The following is a 22,752-nucleotide window of genomic DNA, read 5'->3' on the forward strand; positions in this document are numbered from 1 at the left end:
AGATAGAGCATCACAAGACTACAGTAAAGGGGGAATAGTGGTGTGTGTTCAGAGTTCAATGGAGATATTTTATACTGTGCTGCCCAGGAGAAGAGAGCTGATCAGAGACTTCTGCTGCCACCATACTCTGTACATGTGAGGGGATGGTCCTGGAAGCCAGTGGGGGAAGAGACTGACCTGCTGTTTCCCTCTGCTGGATAAACATGTCCCTGCCATAGCTGACAACAATCAGGTGAAAACCCAGAGAAACAAAGACTGAGAACCTTCTCCCTGGGAGGGTATGATTTAAATGCCTATTGAGACCAGAATGTACTAAAGAGCCCTCCTGCCACTTGTATGGAAGGAGAAGAGGGACTGTCTCAGCAGGATTAAAAGAGATCAATAGCAACTTCTATCCCTGTCTGACTTGAACTGGACTTTTACTTAGTATCTGGAGACCCAGAAGAGGGTGCTCTGGGACTGGAAAGAGACTAACATCATAAATTAATCTGTTGTCTGCTAGGAACTGTTGTTCTTTCTTCAAAGGCTCCAACTTTGCTGGCCAATGATTTTTCAACAATCACTAGCCAGTGAGATAAAACGGGCTGTTATAGCAAGTTAGGACTGTTTTTATGCAATGTTGCTAGGTAAATCCAGTTCAGTTCTGTTAATAGCTGTTATTCAGAATACTGCAGGTGTTTAACCATTTCTCTGAGCGTAACATTATTGTCTTATTAATGGTTTGTATAAGTGCACTTGCTAAGCCTCTCTTCTATTAGACTTTGCTTGGCCTAATAAATGCTTTAAAATACCTCAAGGTGTGTTGGTAAGTGCTGGGTGAGTAAGGTGTGTCAACCTCAGGTGTGCAGAGAAATCACACAATAATTCAGCATCTCCTTTCGGGGTAGCACTACAAGTGCAGGTTTTTCGCTGTTAACTGGCCACACACACCATAGAATCTGACTGAACCATTTTATTTAGATCTACCAGCTATTATACAGCTATTATACAGTGCAAGAGATTACTTGACTAGAAATAAATGTGTAGATATTTTAGAAAGGGCTTCTACTGCATAGTTCTGGTTGATCTATAGAAGACTGCATAGAAAATGTATATTCAGATTGCAAGGTCAGATGGCATGGCCAGTTTTAGACTCTTGTCACCCAAACGGTTGACCCTGAATTGCTGCAGTGCCTGGGCAGTAACATCACTTATAGACTTACAATGGGGCATCCATTGTCAGCTGTACCTCCTCTCCCCTGAAGTTCTCACTGGGAGCCAATCATGCCTGGACCGAAGTGCCCAGGGATAGGTAAGTATACACATTTTTCCCCTACAGGCTAGTTTGTATATGACTTAGAATATTAGTGGGAGCAGATTTAAAGTGGTTCTAAAGCCTCAAGGTTTTTTTTACCTCAATTCATTCTATGCAGTAAAGTAAAAGACCTACTGTGTAACAGAATGCCCCCTACCCCCCCTCCCCAGACGTACCTGAGCCCCCAGTGCAATCCAGCGCTGTGCATGAGAGCTGTGGCTCTCCTGGCTGTGTCTCTCCTCACTGGGCAGATAGAGAACAACCACGGAGCCGAGCCTAGTTGTCTGTGTCAATGGACGAAGCAGCAGGACTCAGGAGCAAACCTGAACGTGTGCCCCCATGGCCGTTGGCTTCCTATTGGGGGCACTAGACAGAAAGCCAAGAGCACTGGTGGGGGACCCAAGAAAAGGAGGATCTGGGCTGCTCTGTGCAATTCTATTAAATCTGCTCTAATTCTAGAGCAGGTAAATACAGACATGTTTTTTTTCCTTTACAACTACTTTAAGATTAGATAGTATTAGACTGGACTTTCACTTTAAAAAAGCAATGGTACTGCCATGATTAAGACATACTTCTCTTTTCACCAGTCCAGAAACACCTTCTCTATACATATGTTTTTTAAAGCTACCTTTTAGGGATTATTTAATCTTACAAAGTGAAGCATACTCACATTTGCAGACAACTGGGATGTCAGCGTTGCAACTTTTTCTTGTGAAGCTACCAGCTCCCGTCGCAGCTTTTGTATCTGCTAAATGATTATATGCAAGAACATAATTATGTAATAAACAGAATCTGTACCTTTTATCTAATTTATTTTGGTGATCAAAAATATAGAAGCTCACAGGGAAATTAAAGAAAGCCTTTAGTAAAAAAAAAAACACAGGCTGCTACTGATCTCCTGAAAATACTAGGTGCATGGCTGTCTCTGGCTTCAATACCTTCTGAGTCACTGACCCACAACAAGCAAGCAGATCAGTAGTCATATTTCCTTATCTTTTATTTTTCCAGGTCAGTGTGCAGAATATCAAAGCCATAGCATCAGTGTAACAGGCAGGGAACTTGTATTTTCAGGTGGAGATTGAACATTGACAGCCTTCGTCTGTAAAGGCTTTCTTTAGGGTACAGTTGATAAAGAGTTAATTCTATTCTCTGGCCATTCACCTAATAATTCTGAGGTCACTTACTGAATGACTGCAATGTGCTGTTCAAATGGCCTATGTAAGCTGATATACACACACTTCCTAGAAATGAAAGCCTATGAAAAGGTACAAAGCCAAGCAGCACATCCTGCACTTTTGTTCCTTAAAGTGTTACTAAACCCAGGACTCTGCATCCGCTATATCTGGTCTCCCGCAGTACCCAGGACATGGAAATGCAATTGTTTTAGTAAATATATACTGCTAAATACCTTTTCTCATCAGCAGTTAAAACAGTCTTGTGACTTCTATCAGTGTCCCGAAGAGCACTAGTTAAAGCTTGTAGAAAGAGTTTTCATTCTCCCCTCATTGTCCTATGAGTCTGCATAATCCTCTGTCTGGACAGTGCTGGTTGGCCCTGTGCTGATCACATGCACTCCCCCAAGAAAAAAAAAACTCTCTAGCAATATACAACAAACTTAGCATGTGCAGCTTGCCCTCAAGGCTCTGTTCTATCAGCAGATGAATTTGGGACAATAGGAGAAGGGGAGGATCAGAGAAGACAGGATCAAACATCCTTTTTACACAATGCAGAAGATTAACCCCTTAGGTTACACAGTGACTATAACAAGCATGCTTTACTGAATATACAGACTGATTTTACTGTTGTGGGTTTAGTAACACTTTAACATGATAACCCCCCTGTTTACTGAATATACAGCTTCTTTATCTTTTAATCCCTGTTCAAGTTACAGTTTCAGCTGTTGCCATGACTGCTGCCCCAGGTTTGCTGTTTCAGGGTGACTCCTTTATCTTGCTGTGTCCTATGGAGTCACCCTTGCATGGATGCAGGGACTAGAGATGTGTCTGCATCTCTAGACTGCACTGTCCACTTAGCTCTTTCCTGTCAAGACCAGAAGTTCAAGGAAGCAGCACTGAGAGAGCAGGAGACAGCAACATTGAAATGTGTAAACTTCTAAGAATTCTAAGACATAGTTTACTGGGGAATGTTTATTTTTTATGTATTCTTTTTTTTCAAGGAACAGTGCTAGACATAGTTACAATGTAATATAAATTAAAGTGGTTGTAAAGGCTGAATGTTTTTTACCTCCTGTGTGCAGCAGTGCCCCCAGCCCCCTCAATACTTACCTGAGCCTCGTCGCGATCCAGTGATATGAATGACAGCCTCGGCTGTCCCTCGTCTCTGCCTCCTCATTGGCTGAAACAGCAAGTGGGAGACATTGGATCCTGCTGCTGTCAATCACAGCCAGTCAGCCAATGAGGAAAGAGGGGGTGGGGCCAAGCCGCAGCTCCATTTGTGAATGGATACACGGAGCAGCGGGTGCCCCCATAGCAAGCTGCTTGCTGTGGGGGCACCCAACAGACAGGAGGAGCCAGGAGAGCCTGTGTGGGACCCAAGAAGAGGAGGATCCAGGCTGCTCTGTGCAAAACCACTGCACACAGCAGGTAAGTATAGACATGTTTGTTATTTTACAAAAAAGAAAAAATGAACCTTTAGAATCACTTTAAATTTATAGGTTATGATATCAAGACAAGAGTCTTTGTTATAACAATCTGCAAGAAGTAAGTCATAAATATATACAACGATTCTGTCATTTAGTGTCCGGAATTTAACAAAGAAAAAATAAATCTTTTAGTATGTAATAGTCACCTTGGGTGGGATGAAATGGATTGCAAACGGGTCAGACACTGTATCGGAGGTCTATATTGGAAAGGGGAAGGGGGGCAAAAATTAAACCAAAAAAGAGGAGGAGGGAGGGGAAAAATACAGTAATTAGAAGAGAAGGGAAAAATAATGAGAGCAAGGTGGGCTGTGGGAGAAGTGTTAATGTAAAGGAAGGGGAGCAGGTCAAGTGGGAGACACATGACTCCTGGATACAGGGAGGTAATAGGGCAAGGTTTAGAAGCAAGATCTGCAATCAGTTTTGATCCAGGTGTGATAACACTGTATACTATATGTATTCATTTGGCAATGCTTATTTTATTGTGCTTAATATGTTAAGCTAAAATACAGTAATATTGAGTATTTAATACTACACAAAAGAGACCCTGTCGTGAGACCTTCATTTCAAAAACCTATTATAATATATGTGCAATTAACCTTTTTTCTGCAATTTACCTGTAAAAGCCTGCCTTGTGTAGATACCTAAAAGCCCTGAAACAGCGGCTGGGTGCCACCATCTTGAATGTGATGTCAGCAAGTGACATTCTATAGTAGTTTCCTTTGATCTTCTCTAGGCTGCTACATAAAATGTTATGTAGGGAGACAGAGGAGCTTGGTCAGCACTGACAGTAATTAGACACTCCTAGAAGAAAAGAGGTTATGATGTGACAAGAGGAAGAGGAAACTCTGGATGAGCTAAGATATAGACACTTCCTGGAGCAGTCCAAATGTCTACCAAGTTCAAAGGCACAATGCAGGTGAATTTAACACTGTTGCCAAATAGAATACAAGTGTTTGGTGCCTATACCTGCATTTTTTCAAATTGATGGCAGGGCCTAATCTAATCCTATTTATCACACCAATAGTACAATATACTGCCAGCCTGGCTTTGATTTATTTTACATCACTTCTGTTTAAATGGTATAATTTATAATTCAACAAATATATGTTCTTTAATTTAGAATACACCCAACAACAGTTAAATAGGTCTTTGGACATTATATCTGCGATATCCTCCAGTAAGGAGGGAAGATGGAAAAGGCTTAGTAAGTGATTTCTCTAATATTATACAGAGTTGTTACATAACTTCCTCCAGTATGATTGCCTCCACATGCTTTGAGGATATGAAATGTCACTCACAGAATGATTGGGAGATCGGAATCTGGCAATTACTAGACAGGTTATGTTGCTCTCATATTAGAAAAGTAATAGAGTCACCAAGACAGGAAAAAAAGTGGTCTTCTTGAAAACAGAAAATGAAAAATAAATCCATTTCCTGGCAATGATAAAAGCTTTAGCAAATGGGCAAAAGGTGATTCTCTCTTTTTTTTTTGCCATTTCCTTAGTAACTATCTGGGATGTGCATCCTTTGAGGATCATGGATCTATGTGAGGGAGATTAAGTCAAATACATTTAATCTGATATCTTTTATGCATGATGCTGACTGTGTAGCCATCAGGATATGAAGTGAGGGAATTTTTTCTATTAAAGGCAAAGATGGCAATAAAACCCCTTCTTTTTAACAGAGTTGGAAAGGGTTACAATTGACGCCTGTTTTTTATTGCTGTGTTCTTTTGGGGAGATTTACCCTGTCTTCATATATGACCACTGTACAGAACTTATATGATTAGGAAAGTCAAGTGCCTATATATATTTGACATATTAAGGTCTTGGGCAACACTATACTAAATACGTAAACAAATGAATTAATCTAATACTTTAATGATCATATTTATACCTCTGAATGGGCCTTTTCTTCAGCCTGCAAAAAGAAAATAAATAGATATTACAAGCAATGTAATGAAGTACATTAAAAGAAAAACACCATATCATCAAAGGGTTCCTCAAAGTGTAAACTGTAAAGCCTGGATCAGCCTCTCAGTGATCCGTTGATAGCCTGAGCCAGCCCCTCAGCCTCCTCTACAGCCCAGTGCTCCAGTGAGTCCTGGAGGGGCAGAGCAGGCAGCTGGAAACTGACAGTAATGGCCCTGTGCTCAGAGTGCAGGGGAGAACTGAGCGATCAGTGGTGTTTGATCACTCAGTTCTTACTACAGAGCCAGCAGGAAATAGATGCAGCATCGATCCGCCTAGGTGAGTAGAAATGCTTCTTTTCATAAGCCATACTTCTCTTTTAACTAAATATACTGTATTTGGGAATCTGCCAAAAGGTTGTTTGCTTCATATATGACGTCAACTGTTTAAATATGGATTGAAATCAGGGCTAAAGTGAGCTATTTATGACCAGTTGAAGCACTTCACCTATAAACAGGGCATTATTGCTCCATGTTCATATTCAGCAGGGCTGTTTACCTGCATACAGTATACTCTTAGATATCACCCCTTTCACCCCCTGCACCACAAATCTCAAAAGCCTCACAATCTGATATTTGCCTGAAAGATTGTATTCGTAAAATTACAAATAAAACTTTCATGTTGTCAAAAATCTCACCCAGAACAGTCCTTAGTTTTAGGTAATTGGAACATTTTGAAAATATACAGGTTTTTTTTTAAATGTAAAATGCAGAATAACTAAAAGTGTTTCTAAAACAAAAAAATTTTAAATATTGCAATATACTAGTCCTTGGTGTGGTTCATTTTTTTCCAAGCTTCTTTTGCTTTATTTTCACCTGGTAATCTCGCGAATAACACGCTTCCTGTAGCTGTGTGGGTGTGTATCTATGGAGTGAGCTATGGGTGTCACCCCAGGCTGCTCTCCAGATATGGACTACAAACATGTTCATATCTCTTCATCTTCATTATATCAAAGACAGGGTATTTGGTAGTTTATGGAACATAGATATTCTTCACTGGATCTCATAGAAAGCGACAAGAACATGGCATTTCTGGCAACAGGTATTTCTGTATTTACTGAAAATGTTCTTAGCTTGAAAAAAAAGAAAACTAAGGTAACCACCGCACCTACAGAAAGTAAAGCTGGGTAAACACACTCAGTTTTTTTTTTTGTTCAACCCAATGGACTGAATGAGAAAAAAAATCTGACAGATCGCCATACCAGCACAAGCGGCACTGGTGGAGCAGTTCAGCATGCCCATTGGACAGAAGCCTGCTGATTACTGGCGCGTGTGTACAAGGCTTAAGCTGCAATATGTTGCATTGTTCTTCTTGGGTTTAGTTATCCTTTAAGTGAGCTACAAGATTCCTTTCTTCCCATCAGTATGCTCTTTTCACTGCCACACACCTGACTTGCTGCATGTGCTACTTCCTCACCCCCCTGAACCCTGACTGCAAAAAAACAAGTAAAATTCATCTGGTTTTTTTTTGTATCCTAATGCATTCTATGCATTAAGGTAAAAAACGTTCCAGTATCAGCTCTACACCCCCCCCCAAATAGTTTCCTGGCTCCTTTTTCGATCCAGTGCTGAGCCCAAGAGCATCATCACTGCTCTCTTTCTCTTCCCTCACGGGCACAGTGACAGCAGATGGAGCCATTGGCTCCTGCTGTTATCAATCTGATCCTGTGAGAAGAGGGCAGGGGGCAGGGCCAAGCAGGTTTGGGAGCTAGTCCACACTTCTGCCCCATAGCAGATGTAGCCAGGTGCTGACTATATCATTACACCATCTAAGGACACTTACAAATGGGACTACACTTAATCCTTTTTACTCCTAGTGTCCAGTACTCCGACTGCTACATCACTTCCTGCCAGCCAAGTGGATATAGCTCTTGTACAGCAGAGGATCCTGGGATCTGTAGTCCTTTAGCCAGTACCAGGGGCGGACTGACAACTCATGGGGCCCCCGGGCAATAGGGGATCATGGGAACCCTGTGTCCTTGCCCTAAGTCAAAAAAGCCTATGAAAAAGGTACCAGGGGCATCTCATGGGGCCCCCTATTGACCCCGGGCCCTCGGGCAGTGCCTGAGTTTCCAAATGGTCGGTCCGACCCTGGCCAGTACATGCTGTGTTCCTGAGTGCTGATTGGACTAAGACTACCAGAGAATACAGAGGGATGCTGGGAAAGCTCATATATTCTACAGCAAGGAACTGCCTAGCTCTCTTGGCCCGGGATTCAGATCTGAGAATAGGGGAACTGCCATTCTCCTCCGGAGATAGATTGCTGACTACTGCTATAGGACTCTTCATACCAGTTCAGCACAGCAGTGACGCTAATCACCACACAGTGATCGCATCAGCTTGTCAGCATCAGGACTGTCCCTATCCAGTCTTCAGCCACTCATCTCTGTTTGCCACGCTGACAGGCTGTCAGGCGGTAACTCTTCACTTCTCTGCAAACAGCCAAGGAGCCTGTGCAAGAACCCTGTTCCTAGGAGGCTGTGCTATACATGTGATTGGTGAGAGGGCAAATGCCCAACTTATTTCTGACAACACTCTAGAGACATTGCATACAGATACCTTTACACCTCAGTACCAGGACTTCTTTGCTTTGAGCATTTACCACAGTCTATCTGTTATCTTCATTAAATTAGCATTACTCACTACTGTATATGGTCCCACCCATGCTAGCAGAAGACAATGGCTACTATCACATCAGGAACTTTAACCCCTTGACGCCGAACGCATGCAAATATGCAGCCTCTCGGCCTTGACACTGAGCGGCCGCATATTAGAAAATACATATGTGCTGAGAGTGCGCGCTCTGCGTGCTCCCAGCACATATGTCAGTGACTCACAGAAATGTCCCGATCTCCCAGTTTGATCGTGACCTTTTCCAATCATGTGACCGCCGTGACGGTGAATCATGGCAGTCACATGACCCTAAAACCCCGCCCACCTCCTGGCTTCTGAAACTCTTAAAGGAACAGGAGGCGCCGGAGAGAAGAGGTTAAACATCTCAAGGACTCAAGTTGCTATTTCTAGTTAAAGGGACCTCTTTGCATCTAAGCCATTGTTATTCAAATTAGGGCGTCCATACCTATTTATGCCAGAATATATATACACAATTTTACATAACTCTTTGCATTCCCTATTGTTACACCAGTGGCCCAGAGGGAAATAATAAGTCAACAAACCTTTTCTTCCCTGCTGCTGGTGTTGCAGTTACATAGTTACAACATACCATTTGTGACATATAATTTGTTAACCGTTGATATTTGGTTCTTTCCATTTTATTGAAGTTTTGCTTTTATGCGTTAACTGGGGATGTACCTCCTAAATCTTCATTCTGTGGCCTACTATTTTAAACAAGTCTAATACAGAAGAATCATGTCTCTTGCATTATTATTTCACACTGTTGAAATATGTCTGAACCCAGAGTGTGAGAGGTGTCAGGAGGCTGGCAAGGTCAGGGAAACCATTGGAGGAGATGAGCATTATCAAACGGCCAATGTGGGGGTAGCGTTACACAAGCATTTGCTATTGGGACAGACACGGAAGAGAAGGAGCAGTGGGGGAACCCAGAAGAGGAATTTAGGGCCACTGTGTTCAATACCATTGCACAGAGCAGGTGAGTATAACATGTTTGTTATTTTCATTTTAAAAAGTGCCTTTAATAACGCTTTAATGAATACAGAGCTGAATTACCGGGTGCCTTTTAAATCTGCCTTCAGTTCAGCTTTAAATATATACAATATAAACAGATTTGTGTATATAAAAATAAGGGCTAACCTAACAGTTCTGCAAAGGAGACCCTGAAGAAGCTCAGAAATAAATGCCTCTCTGTTTTTCAGGTTAATCTCTGATCCCTGCGTATTTAAACTGCACTATCTGAACAATATAATGTGTAGGGAGATACATTCAGCAGTAATCAGCGGCATTCATCAATGACCTTCTTCATATTCTCCTTGCAGGATTACATTAGGAGTATGGTTTGTATAGTAAGATATAAAGGTGGTCTGATAGTACAGATGAATCTAACCAGAAAGTCACAGAATGTAGCATTTTAACACTTCCAGATGGGTAATGGCATACAATTTTCAGTAATATATTTTAACAATACAGTGCTGCTGGCTGTTCTGAAAGACCAACTGCAGCTGAAACACTGCTGACATCTACTGACTACAATAAAATAGGCAGTCTTTCCTCCAACACAGTATTTAGTTTTATATCTGTGAGCGGACACAAAGATCAAGTTTGAAAACAACAGCACACTACTAGTAATGAAACTCAGAAGCCAAATAAAAAATTGTGTGGGCAAAGCATAAAACTTTTGTATTTGTCAGCAAAACTAGTAGCCACTCTCCAACAGATAAGCCCATCATCAGTAATTTGTTTTGAATTAAATTTAGCACTATAACCCTCATATTACAAATGATCTGAATATTTGGTTAAACTGGTCTGATTATATGAAATATTTGAAATTTACTACAGTGCATAAATAATAAGCTTGAATATTATAGGTAAACATGCTGGAAAGGGTTGATTTTTGCTCAAAATGGACTAATAAGAAAATAAACAAAATCCATCAGCCAGTATTCAAAAGTAGTTGTGGATATATTTATTTATTTTATTTTAGTTTTGTTTTATTTTCTTTGTTTTTGTTTTGCAGCTATTTTGCATCCATTTGGGCACATAATAAAAGAAAAAAGTCTATATATTTATATTTGTTGCTGTGAATGATCATTACATGACATGTATTTTGTGACAAACTTAATATAAGCTGTTCTGTACACGCCACCATGAAACACACCTGTTGTCTAAAGCTCTTCTTTGTATAGGCAACAAATTCTATTTATTTTACTTTGTGTCCAAGTGAAAGGCAGAGTCAAACCACCTGCTTTATATTAACAATAGACAATGGTGACTTACAGTGGAATAAAGAGATGATGTGCTGGAAACCAATGACAAAGAAGATCCATGAACTGAAAAACAAAAAATCATAAGTACATTTCAACATATTGGGAAAACCATAAATTAATATTATCATGCAAACAGCACATGTTGATATGTAGACAATGTACATCGGTGAAACTCATTCCTCGTCATGTTAAAGCATTATCGAAACCCAAAAACAAAAATTGAATACATGTTCATTAAACAATACTTCCAAGCTTAAATCAAACAATGTCCAGTTTACTCTCATATGAAATCGTTGTAATCTGCTGCAAACAGACTCCAGAGACCGCCTGATAGGGTCACTGGGAATGTATGTCCAGAAGCTCATGCAATGTATCTTCCTCTCCATCCAATTGCTATTACAAATCATATTAAAGCCTCCAAGGCAGATTTGAATTTGTGAGTAACTTCTTCATACTGGCACTTTGTTAATTGAAGGAGACACTTTCTTACGTGAAGGAGGACAACAAACACACTGCAGTGCATGTGTTTGATTTTTTTTCTCTCATTCAAAGTATTATTATTATTATTATTGTAATTCAAAGTAAGTAAAGCATTTCACAGATTATGTTCAGAACAGAGTTAAAATAATATACTGAGCTCCCTGTATGAAGCCTAAAGTGTATGTAAACCCTAACCACGAACATTTCTTACTTGCAACCTTTTGTTCGGTTAAATATGACGTAAAAAACATTTTATTTCTATTTGATAGGAGCAAAACAACTGTTTATATTCCCATAAGCCTCCCTAGCTGATATTTTCCTGTGCTCTGTGCCTCTACTGACTGTTATCAGTTATTACTATTCCCAGCTATCTCTGTGAAATATAAAACACCTTCCCGCTACCATATGGAAAAGAAGGGGTGTTCTGTAGTCCTGTCCTAGGGTGACAATGCTGCTCCTTCAAAGGCAGAGCATGCTGACTATGCTCTGTCACCCTAGAACAAGAAGTGTCCTGCTGGTAGGATGACCAGGTGAAATAATTTTTTGGTCTTGAGTTTAAGTAAACTTTAATTTTTAACTCTGTGTAAAATGTAAATTTATGGTTCTTCTACATAATCTGTTTTAAAGAACAGCAAAAAATTACAGAAATGTTAGCTAATTTCTTTGACTTAGACCAAAATATATGTTTCACAACAAATTAGAGAACACAAGCGGCGCTTGTGTTCACTAATTTGTTATGAAACATATATTTTGGTCTATTTTGAATTATGATATAGTGGCAGCAAAGGTTTTTCACTTATTTTATTTTCATACAGTAATTTGGTTGCATCTGGCGCGATTTAGTGACATTGGATAAATCTTTAAGAGGTCACTTATATATCTTATATAATTTCTTTGACTTGGCCAAAAATTGACTATTTGTTGGGTACTGCATGCAGCATATTTTCTGAAACATTATTTTAAAACAATCAAGAATTTCACTAACATTTCAAAAAATAAAGACCCTTTGGGGTTTATTTACTAAAGCTGGAGAGTCCAAAATCAGACTCCCTTCTGCATAGAAACCAATCAGCTTCTAACCTCAGCTTGTTCAATGAAGCTTTGGCAATGAAACCTGGAAGCTGATTGGTTTCTATGCAGAAGGGAGTCTGATTTTGGACTCTCCAGCTTTAGTAAATAAACCCCTTTTTGTCCATCAAATTGTCAGATAAGAACCATGTGTGCTGTATCACACCATGTAATCAGGCTCTAATAGCTGCCAAATACTGTGATAAGACTCTGTGTCTATGATGTAAAACATGACTCCATGATTCAATGATGGCAATTACATTACCTTCTTCCATGCTGTCTCGGAAGGACCCTGAGTGACTGATAGCTCTTGGTCTCTCCTCCAATGAGGTAGCACTTCCTCCTAGCTGCGAATCTTCATATAATTCAAAGGAAGCATCTTGGGCTGGAATGCTATTGGATCGCATCATGTTTGGTCCAGGGATTGTAAACTGGGATAAACTAGTAGGGCTCACTGCAACAGAGATTTCACAGTTCAAACTTTAGAATTACAAGATTCTTAGTACTATTATTATAACTAAAATTCATTTATTTTGGTGTAGCATGCTTTTAAGATGTAAAACCTGTGCTAAAATGATACGCCATATGAATGCTTAAAAGGAAACATCCATGCAGCACTATTATTTTGACCTTGCTGTCAATTTGAGCGTATTTTGGGAAAAGCTAAACTTATGTTGCTCTTAACAATTAGTCAAGTTTCATCCTTCAGTCTAATGAAACATTAAATCTAAGTGTGACAGGGCAACAGCTCCACTTTAAAAAAAAAATGTGCAAAATGTTTTTAATTGTCAGTGCTTTAGGCTTGCATATGGGTCCTCCCACATTTCTTACCCAAATTTGAGTAATGGTATTTCCCACTGATGGATGAGGACATGCCTGATGGGGAGACAAGGGGAGACTGGTTGCCAGTATCTTGTAGTCCTCCTGTTGAATGAGAACGCAGCCACTCTTTGCCCTCTTCTTGACTGGTCTGTCGAGACGATGGCGTATACCTGACAAGATGCAGCAATATTACTTTGATTGTAAACCCAACTTATGTGTAATCAAAGCTAAATTCAAATCCAATCAAGAGCGAAGTGTTGTTTACAGTTAAATAGTTACAGGTGGGGACAGTTTTAAAGCTTATACTAAACTTAAAGTAGTACTCAAGTGTAAATGTAAAAATACTCACTACTGGTCCTATCCCCTGTACAGCACTTATCAGGCTCTACGGGGTAGATTTACTAAGACTGGTAATATGTACAAATCTTTGGCGTAAACTCTGGTCCACATGGAACAAATAAGAACAATTAGTTAATTATATATAAGTCCATAATTATAGAATAGTCCACATAAAATTATACACCAGATTGACAGCTCCCCCGAGAGACTGGAATTGATCTCTTTTTTTTCTTGTTGTTACTAAAACAGATGCACTCAGAATCTGGTGCAGCTGTGCATGGTAGCCAATCAGCTTCTAACTTCAGCTTGTTCAGTTAAGCTTTGGCAATAAAACCTGGAAGCTGATTGGTTTCTATGCAGAGCTGCACCAGATTTTGCACTCTCCCCCTTTGTGACTGCCAGCAGCTTCAACATGGCTCCCCTCACTTCATGGAGTGACGACAGGAGGACAGCAGAGATATAAGGGGTTGGGGCTTGGCTTACCAGTGCTGTGTATGTCTATGGATACACACAGCTTGGTGTGGGACCTGACAGTAGCTTACATGCACCGATGCCTCCTTAGCTCCAATCTTGCTACAGGAGACAACCAAAGGAGAGGAGGAACTTACAGACCCATTGGGGAGTGAGGTGAAAAGTAATGTTTCTGTGCAATATCATTGCACAGAACAGGTGTTAGCTCTTTTTTATTTTTTGACTTTAATGTTATTTTAACTACACACTTTTATATAATGTGTAAAGGGATATATTGCTGAAAATATCTAAAATATTTTGTTTAATGCTCAGTTCATCCATAAGTTTATCAACAAAGAGATAGTAGATTTTACTTCTTAAGCATGATATTATCATGAATATATTAGGAAAAGTTGCATAACCTTTGAACTAATAAAACTGAAATAGAATGTAATCTATTTCACATATACTTTCACGGTGGGTTATTTTGGTGAATGTTGACATTATTTCAACATAAAAATTCACCTGAATAAGGTAACAGTACCGCAAAAATGCGTATTTACTTAGTGAAGCAAACCCAGAATGTTATTTATAATAATCTGGAAAAACTGAAGGTTAAAAAACTAAAAGTAGCGCACATTTTACGATTCAGATTATTAATAACTTTAGAACAATACAACAAAGCAGCATAGTTGTTCTGTGCAGACAAACTCAGTACTGAAATTAATGACTTTAGCATTAAGTATTAAGTCCTTCAAAGCATAAAGCTGTCATATTTGCATTATGCTTTAGCATAAGCATGCAGAACAGAAACAATTATACAGAGAGGAAAAATAAAGAGTACCAAGACTGGAACAGATTATCCCACAACAGCAAAATATAATTATACAATAATACTACCTATTTATCTGGGTCAATATCAAAATTGTTTAACAAAATAGAATTTGGGTTCTGCTGCAGAAGATTTCTAAACTAGAACCGAAAGAATGTTGTTTAATTGCATCCTAAAGCATCTGTTGAACATGTACTTGTCTGTTAGTTTTCCACAATTAAAATGGATGCAAAGTGCCTTAAAGGAAAACAGATCATCACAAAATGTGCCTAGGTATATTTACTCTGAGCTTGTAAGTACTTTGATTTTTCTTTCTTTATTATGAGCAGCAGAAAGCCTGGACTAATTAGTAATTTCCTAGCAGGTGTTATAGACATTTGCAAGAAAAAGAAAATAAAGCTCATCAGTGCATTTATCACAGGCAATTAAATGGCAAACAAGTAAAATATATATACTGTCAATTGTAGTTTGACATGAATGCTCACTTTTGAACCTGTGATAGTAAATGACAATGGCATCTAATTGGCTACTGAAGAACTTTCTATTCAGATTCTTATTGTACATGAAGGTTGTTGAGGCAGGATTCATTAAAGCATTTATGACACCTTCCCATAGCATGGCCTTTGACTTGGCTTGATTGATCTCCAGAACAGAGACAGTAGCGAATCAATCAAGGATCTGTAGTAAGTTGGGGGTAGACATATGGGGAGAAGTAATGTTGTCCCACTAAATCAACACCTTGAATGTCTGGGGAGGAATGGGTTAGTTGGGCCAGGGGTTGGACTGAAAGGGTGAATAATAGGTGAGAGAAGGGAAATTCCTGTCTTGTGTCTCGGGATATAGGTAAGAAGTCAAACCTGTATCCAGAGTATTTAGGATAAGCTTAGGGCAAGTAAAGAAGTATGAAATCTAATGGAGGACATGAGTTCTGAACCCCCAACGTCTCAGGTAAGGACAAAGCCTTTTTTATTAGAGAGAAGAAAAGGACTGGAACATCTGCCAGGTTTTATTGCTGTCTCTAACCCAGCTGACCCACATGGGCAGATTTACACTCTCATTTTGTCCTTGTGACCATTGTCATAGAGGCAAAAAATGATGGGAAATACAACATCATACAGTAGTTCTTCAACATTAGAAAGATTTCCGCATTTATGAAAACTCTGCAACAGTTTTTTTGCCACTATATCCAAAGTGTGCAACAAATTCAGTTAGTTTTTTATGTGCAACAATTTTAAATTCTGGCACTTTGATTGCAACAATTTAATTAATACATACTTTCATATCAATAAAAAGAAAATTTGGAGGTAAATAAGACATCCTCCATGTTTGAGTAGATTGTGTCGAACATATAAACATTGTGTCGCAAGATAAAAATCCGTCTGGGACAAAAGTCTGTCTGTGCAATTCTGAGGCAGATTTAGGTAAACCTTACTGTGTTACATGAATCCGTTGCAAGCTGTGCCGTTTGCAATAGATTCGTGTAACTAAATAAGGTTTTATTACGGGAGAGATGTGTCTAATGGCCCAAAGTATCCATAACACACAGCTAGCATGGTGTCACTGAGAAGCTTCTGCTTCTGTTGGAGGTTTATCATTTTTTGAACATTGTTTTCTCTGGCAAACAAACTTAAAAAGTAAAAGCACAACTTTCTGTACATTCAGTTAGCATTATTATACAGAAAATATACGCACAGACAATTGTACATACTGTAGCACATACTTTGTGTAAGTAAAGCATCAATACAGGCACTTACTCATCAGATATATTGTGGAAAGATAGATTTTTTTTTTCTCCACTACTATAAAAGCCATAAAAAGAGGTCAACCATATCATGAAAATGGAGGAACTAAACACCAGCTTACAAGAATGACACCTGAAGTTTACACGGTTTGCAGAGGCTGAGCTTTCCAGCTCATTTTAACTTCAGTTCTTCTTCTGAAAATGACCCAGAGTTACCTTTATATATTGAGGAATCTTTTACCAGATTTCCAGCCAGACACCCATGTCACTCACCCCACTTTCTGTCCCTCTCCACCACCCCTTTGCCCCCCCCCCCTCGTTTTCTTTCTTCTCTTTTGATTTCCTTTACTACTCTGCTTTTTTTTCTTTTTTTTTATGACTCATATTTGTTGAAGGTACAAGAGACTCAATATAAGAGACTCTACATGAGTGTATTGAAACATGCTTAGGAACTCATTGTATGAATAGAATGGCATAATCATCTTCAAATTATCTATGGACATGGGGCGATTTACTAAAACCGGGGCACTCAGAATCTGGTGCAGCTGTGCATGATAGCCAGTCAAATTCTAACTTCAGCTTCTTCAATTAAGCTTTGGCAATAAAACCTGGAAACTGATTGGTTTTATGCAGAGCTGCACCAGATTTTGCACTCTCCAGTTTTAGTAAATAACCCCCATAGTGTTCTCTGGACTGTATATTATAAGCAGGATTGTGATGAAAATATCATGCATTACTGAGATACTCCACTGTCTTGATGTACCATGTCTGTACTGGCGCATCAACTGGTACATCATCCTGAATAATAAATGTGTGGGTAGCAAGGACTGGCACTTTTCTTGCATTGTAGACTCTAAAATCTCCAGGATATATATATATATATATATATATATATAAATAATGCTTTTGTTTATGTGAAATAGCAAACAACATAAAGAACAGACTGTCAAAGCTGTGCACAAAACAAAAGATTGATGAAATGTACCAAATACAAAAGCAAGCAGTGAAAAATCAAGATTTGTTAGTATCGGGAAAAAAAGTATTTTTAATGCAGACAACCATTACCAATGCTTGATTTGCATTCAGGAAAATTATTATACTTATTTACCTTGAAAAGACCATACTTACAAGTATGAAAGAAAAAAAAATAGAAAATGATTTCATTTGCGCTATGTATAGCGGTTATGTACGCACGGATTTATATCAGATCAAGGTGTGTTGCTTTGAAAAGCAGTCACATGACCATTGCTTGCCACTTGAACAAAAGTTGAACCTGGATCAGTATTCTCTGTGGTAGACACAGTCAGTTGGAATTACATAATGAGTCTACATAAAAAATTAAAGATGATGTATAATGCACAAAAAGCAAAAGAAACCGAACAGAAATTGCTCTTTATTTAACTGCGTAAACAGAAGTCCCACTGATTACTATATAGTTCTGGATCTAGTTCTACTTTGCACATTAATTATCCATCACTAGATAAGTCCAAGTGCATTCTGAGTAGACATTTATTGCAAAAATAGAATGAAGAATAATGTAGACATTTATGAGATTGGGTTCATTCCTAGAACAAATACTAGGCTTACACATAATAGGCTATAATAGTAATAAAATACATATGGAAATGCTGCCAAAATGATGGTGTCCCAGATGCCTTTTATTTCTAGTCCATGAAACATTACTGTTTTTTTATCACCCACTTTTAGTACTAATAAATGAACCTGAATTTGTTTATCATAGAGATTAATGATCCATAGATGTACTGTAACAAGAGAACATTGAAACACACCAAAGATACATGTACAAATGCCAATGAGCACACACCCTTTGAGGCCAGCTTGTTGCATACAATATAATGGAGAAAGACAGTTAATCAGCACTGAACAGAGAAAGTAGTTGAATAGACTAACAGAAAGCAAGAGACGCCCAAAGTGTACTAAGGCAGCGGTCATGCGCAAGGAATAGTTATACCTTAGTCCCTTTTTGGGCAGGGTGTTTCGATCAAGTTGCATACTGTTTAGATAAAGAAAACCCCTACAAACAAGACAAAAACCATTAGCATTAAAATTGCAAAATACATAAAAGTTATATTTTCTTCAGTTTTGATTCATGCTATAATGCTAAAAGAAAAAGGAGTCCTGATGTATGTTTGCAGACATTTGGCAGACTGCCATTTAATACTACTATGCCAGCAAAGAAGCTCTGTTCTTACTTTCCAATCGCTTGCCCCAGTGGTACATCACTGATGTCATTTTTTAACACTTGACCCTTATATTTGTAGGGAAGCAGTGGTAATGGATACCTCATTTTTTATTATCTTCAACTTTTATAGGTTATCTAATATTTGACACACAAACCTATAGAATTATTAATGCTATTATGTGTTCCTTTTGTGACATGTAAGACTAGCAAAATTTAAGCCTAGGCACTCATATTCTTACCTCTCAGACAGGGTTGATCTAACACTCCCAGTTCTCATTAGCATACTTTGAAGTTCCTGTGTACTTGCAGTCAATCCAGATAGTGAGCCATGATGACTAAGAGGTAAATCAATGGACTCTGAGCTGGTATGAAGGCTTGTCATAGACTGGTAGCTTGGAGTATCCTTACTTCCAGCAGAGGAGCTACTTAAATTTGCTGTCCACACTTGGCCACCTGATGTAAATGAGTGCACTGATGCTGGACTGGAGGCCAAAGAATGTCCCAGGCTTATGACATCAGGAGTTAATTCATTGGGTTTGCTGAACAAGGGGCTGCTGCTTCCGCTTTGTCCACCAGCACTGCCCATGCTACCCGTACCAGAGGAAGGGGAATCCAAGCTGCCCTGTCTAGCCAGGGATGTGTTGCTGGGACTAGAAATCACAGAAGAAGACTTCACACCTTCACTGCTTGCAGCAGAGGAAGGTTTACTCCCTGTTTTTGTGCCAAACAACCTTCAAATGAAAACAAAAAGTACATTACTGTAATATATTAATTATTTATATACAATATAAATATATGTTTTGATCAATAAGCTTTTTTTTTTACCGTACCTCCCCCTGTAGGTAAATAACCATGCAATACAACAGACTGGACTTTTAGAAGCTTGCTGGAGTATAACTATCAGGAGGCCAAAACTATGACAAGGTGTATCATGCCATCAGAAGGTTCCAAACAACTAGTCATTACTTCCTTCACATTATGTTAGCTGTAAGAGCATATTGGTGGCTCACTACAGGTATAACAAAAAGAATAGTCTATTGTATCAAATGGATACTTGGTCCCCTTTTAACCAAGAGTCAATGTGAGATAAGTAGTAGTCCTTTTTCAGTATTTATACCAGAGCCTTATAGCTTTCGGTTTTGTCTCTGGATAGTATTATGCTATGTTAAAGGATAAGTTCACCTTTACACAAAAAATAATAAATGCACATTTTTATGCATGTACAAAAATGTGCATTTATTTATTTTTTTGTGTTAGGAGCCTCTAAAGCATTGCACCAGTGATCAGCAGATCACTGCTGCCATGCAGGTCCCCTGCAGTCTGTCAATGTATCTGCTTGCTCGTACATCCCGTAAGAACAAGCCAATATTTCTGACAGGAAGAATCAATGAACTACCACATTGCTCCACAGCGCCATGGTAGTTCATTGAGGACTACAAGCTGACAGCCGCTAAGGCTGTCAGGACCTGTAGTTCAATCACTTAAAGAGGACAATGCATGAATGACGCATACATGTGGATGGAGCCTCGCACAGCCGTGCTGTTTTTGAAAAGTGACGGGTAGAATTTCTCCCCAAATTTCTATCATAGGGAGAGGTGGCAGCAGGTGGCAACTGCAGGATCTGGAACATGTGACATGTTCCACCCTAAAAACAGGTGTTCCCATAATGGCTTGTGTTAGTATTTTTTGCATTGAAAAGCTAAGTTTACAGTATGCAAGTTATATTAATGGTGTTTACATGTACAGTAAAACCCATTGCACCAAAAATACTGCATAAGCTTTTACCCATTAAAATAGCTCTAGCATCTGCCTTAAAGTGATACTAAAGACACACTGTTTAATTTACATCATCCCTTCTCTTTCTTTTTATGGATGAAGGTGCTGTAATTATTTTAAGAAAAAAAACATCTAAGTATCTTTTTCCTAACTGATATACAGCTATAACAAGGCCCAGCTCTTTCCCAGCCTTTATGTGGCAAGCTGAGTTTCTAGTCCTCTGGAGCTGGTCACACGTTCAAAATAAAAAAAACTGCCTTTGGAATACAGAGTAAAAATAGATAATTAACATTCAAAATGTGTGTGACCGAACCCTAAATCAAAAATCTACATTGTGGCACCATCCCAAAAAGCTATACAAAAAGAAGGAGAAACGGGTCACCACAACTATTGCTAGATATGGATATCCTGCTAAAGAAAGGACTTTACATGTGCCTAACAATGAGAGTAATGGAAAACACAAATCTTTATAAAATCATGTATTTATTAACTCATCTAGTTAAAAAAGAGCCATCTCTCATTAATATAACATCAAAATCTAGTTGTATCATACAATTCTCAGATAATATAGCAATGTTTAGCAAGCGTGTGAACTCAAGCGTTTCGCAACATTTGCTTCCTCAGGATCCACGCTTGAAATAGAGAACTAATCCATATACAGTACTCAGCAAAAATGAGTACACCCCTTTTGAAAAGTAAGATTTTAATCAATATCTCAATGAACACAAGAACAATTTTCAAAATTTTTACAAAACTGAGGTTTATAGAACATTTGTATAGCTAATTACCTGAAAGTAAGATTAATGATATAACTTACAATACAGTATCTTCAGTTTTACTCATATTAGTTGATGCAAAAATGAATACACCCCATAACAAAAACTACTCCATCTAGTATTTTGTATGACCTCCATGATTTGTAAGGACAGCACCAAGTCTTCTAGGCATGGAATGAACAAGCTGGCAACATACTGCAACATCTTTTTCCATTCTTCAAGAACGACCTCTTTTAGAGCCTGGATGCTGGATGGAGAGTGATGCTCAACTTGTCTCTTCAGAATTCCCAATAGGTGTTCGACTGGGTTCAGATTAGGAGACATAATTGAATCACTTTCACCCTGTTCTTCTTCAGAAATGCAACAGTGGCCTTAGATGTGTGTTTTGGATCATTGTCATGTTGGAAAAGTGCACAACAACCAAGGGCATGGAGTGATGGTAGTATCTTCTCTTTCAATATAGAGCAGTACATCTGTTAATTCATGATACCATCAATGAAATGCAGCTCCCCGACACCAGCAACACTCATGCAGCCCCACAGAAGGACATTGCCACCACCATGTTTCACTGTAGGCACCATGCATTTGTCTTTGTACTCCTCACCTTGGCAACGCCATACAGCTTTGAAGCCATCAGTTCCAAAAACATTTATCCTGGTCTCATCACTCCAGAGTACAGAGTCCCAGTAGTCTTCTTCTTTTTCAACATGGGCCCTGGCAAATTCTAGGTGGGCTTTTTTGTGCAGTGGCTTTAGGAGAAGCTTCCTTAGTGGACGACACCCATGCATTCCATTCCATTGCAGTGTACGCCATATTGTGTCATGGGAAACAATCACCCCAGTTTGGCTTTTTACTTTAGTTAACTGCAGTGAAATTGCATGGCGATTTTCTTCAACCTTTCTCATCAGAAGATGCTCCTGTTGAGGTGTTAACTTCCGTGGACGGCCTGGACGTCTCTGTGAGATGGTTGCAGTTCCATCTTTGTTAAATTTTTTATCATTTTTGCTACAGTATTCTGACTGATAAGTAAAGCTTTTCTGTTCTTCTTGTAGCCTTCACCTTTCTTGTGTAAATAAATAATTTTCTTTCTCAGGCATTGTGACATTTCTCTTCCATGTGGTGCCATTGCTCACAGCATGAAATAAGAAGGGTTTTTTTCTTGTTAAGTAACACCTTTTTATAATCAACTGTCTGCTGGACACCTGTTTAATGAATAATCAGACTCACCTATAGTTGAATTCTTGTCAATTAGGATTTTGTGGTCTAAAATTTAGCTTTGCTAACAAGACTTTCATGGTCTTGAATGAATTTGTTATGAAAAATACTTTTTGTGTGTGTGCAGTTTAATAAAACTTGTTTGCAATCAATGACCCACATTCGTGGGATTATTTTGTACTATAGTGTCCCATAGAAAATGTTGATTTTTAAAGGAAAGGAAG

At 38.8% G+C, this 22,752-nt stretch overlaps 1 protein-coding gene across 17 annotated transcripts in view; it reads right to left on the bottom strand.

Annotated features, from left to right (window-relative positions):
* The window catches only part of NAV3 (neuron navigator 3), an 833,019-nt gene that overhangs the window by 78,226 nt on the left and 732,041 nt on the right, over window positions 1–22,752 (bottom strand). For 7 of the 17 annotated variants that reach the window (XM_089674062.1, XM_089674057.1, XM_089674055.1 and 4 more), the window contains 8 exons: window positions 19,001–19,492; window positions 18,531–18,593; window positions 13,206–13,366; window positions 12,640–12,828; window positions 10,837–10,889; window positions 5,853–5,876; window positions 4,103–4,153; window positions 1,965–2,042 (listed from right to left, as the gene is read on the bottom strand). In XM_089674062.1, coding sequence (XP_089530188.1) covers window positions 1,965–2,042; window positions 4,103–4,153; window positions 5,853–5,876; window positions 10,837–10,889; window positions 12,640–12,828; window positions 13,206–13,366; window positions 18,531–18,593; window positions 19,001–19,492 — 1,111 coding nt within the window. The remainder of the gene's footprint in view (window positions 1–1,964; window positions 2,043–4,102; window positions 4,154–5,852; window positions 5,877–10,836; window positions 10,890–12,639; window positions 12,829–13,205; window positions 13,367–18,530; window positions 18,594–19,000; window positions 19,493–22,752) is intronic. The other 10 variants (XM_089674065.1, XM_089674059.1, XM_089674064.1 and 7 more) reach the window with 5 other exon arrangements.

Source organism: Staurois parvus, unplaced genomic scaffold (assembly GCF_062004578.1).
Source record: "Staurois parvus isolate SC_StPar_1 unplaced genomic scaffold, SC_StPar_1.0 ptg000147l, whole genome shotgun sequence".
In the NCBI taxonomy this organism is placed as follows: domain Eukaryota; kingdom Metazoa; phylum Chordata; class Amphibia; order Anura; family Ranidae; genus Staurois; species Staurois parvus.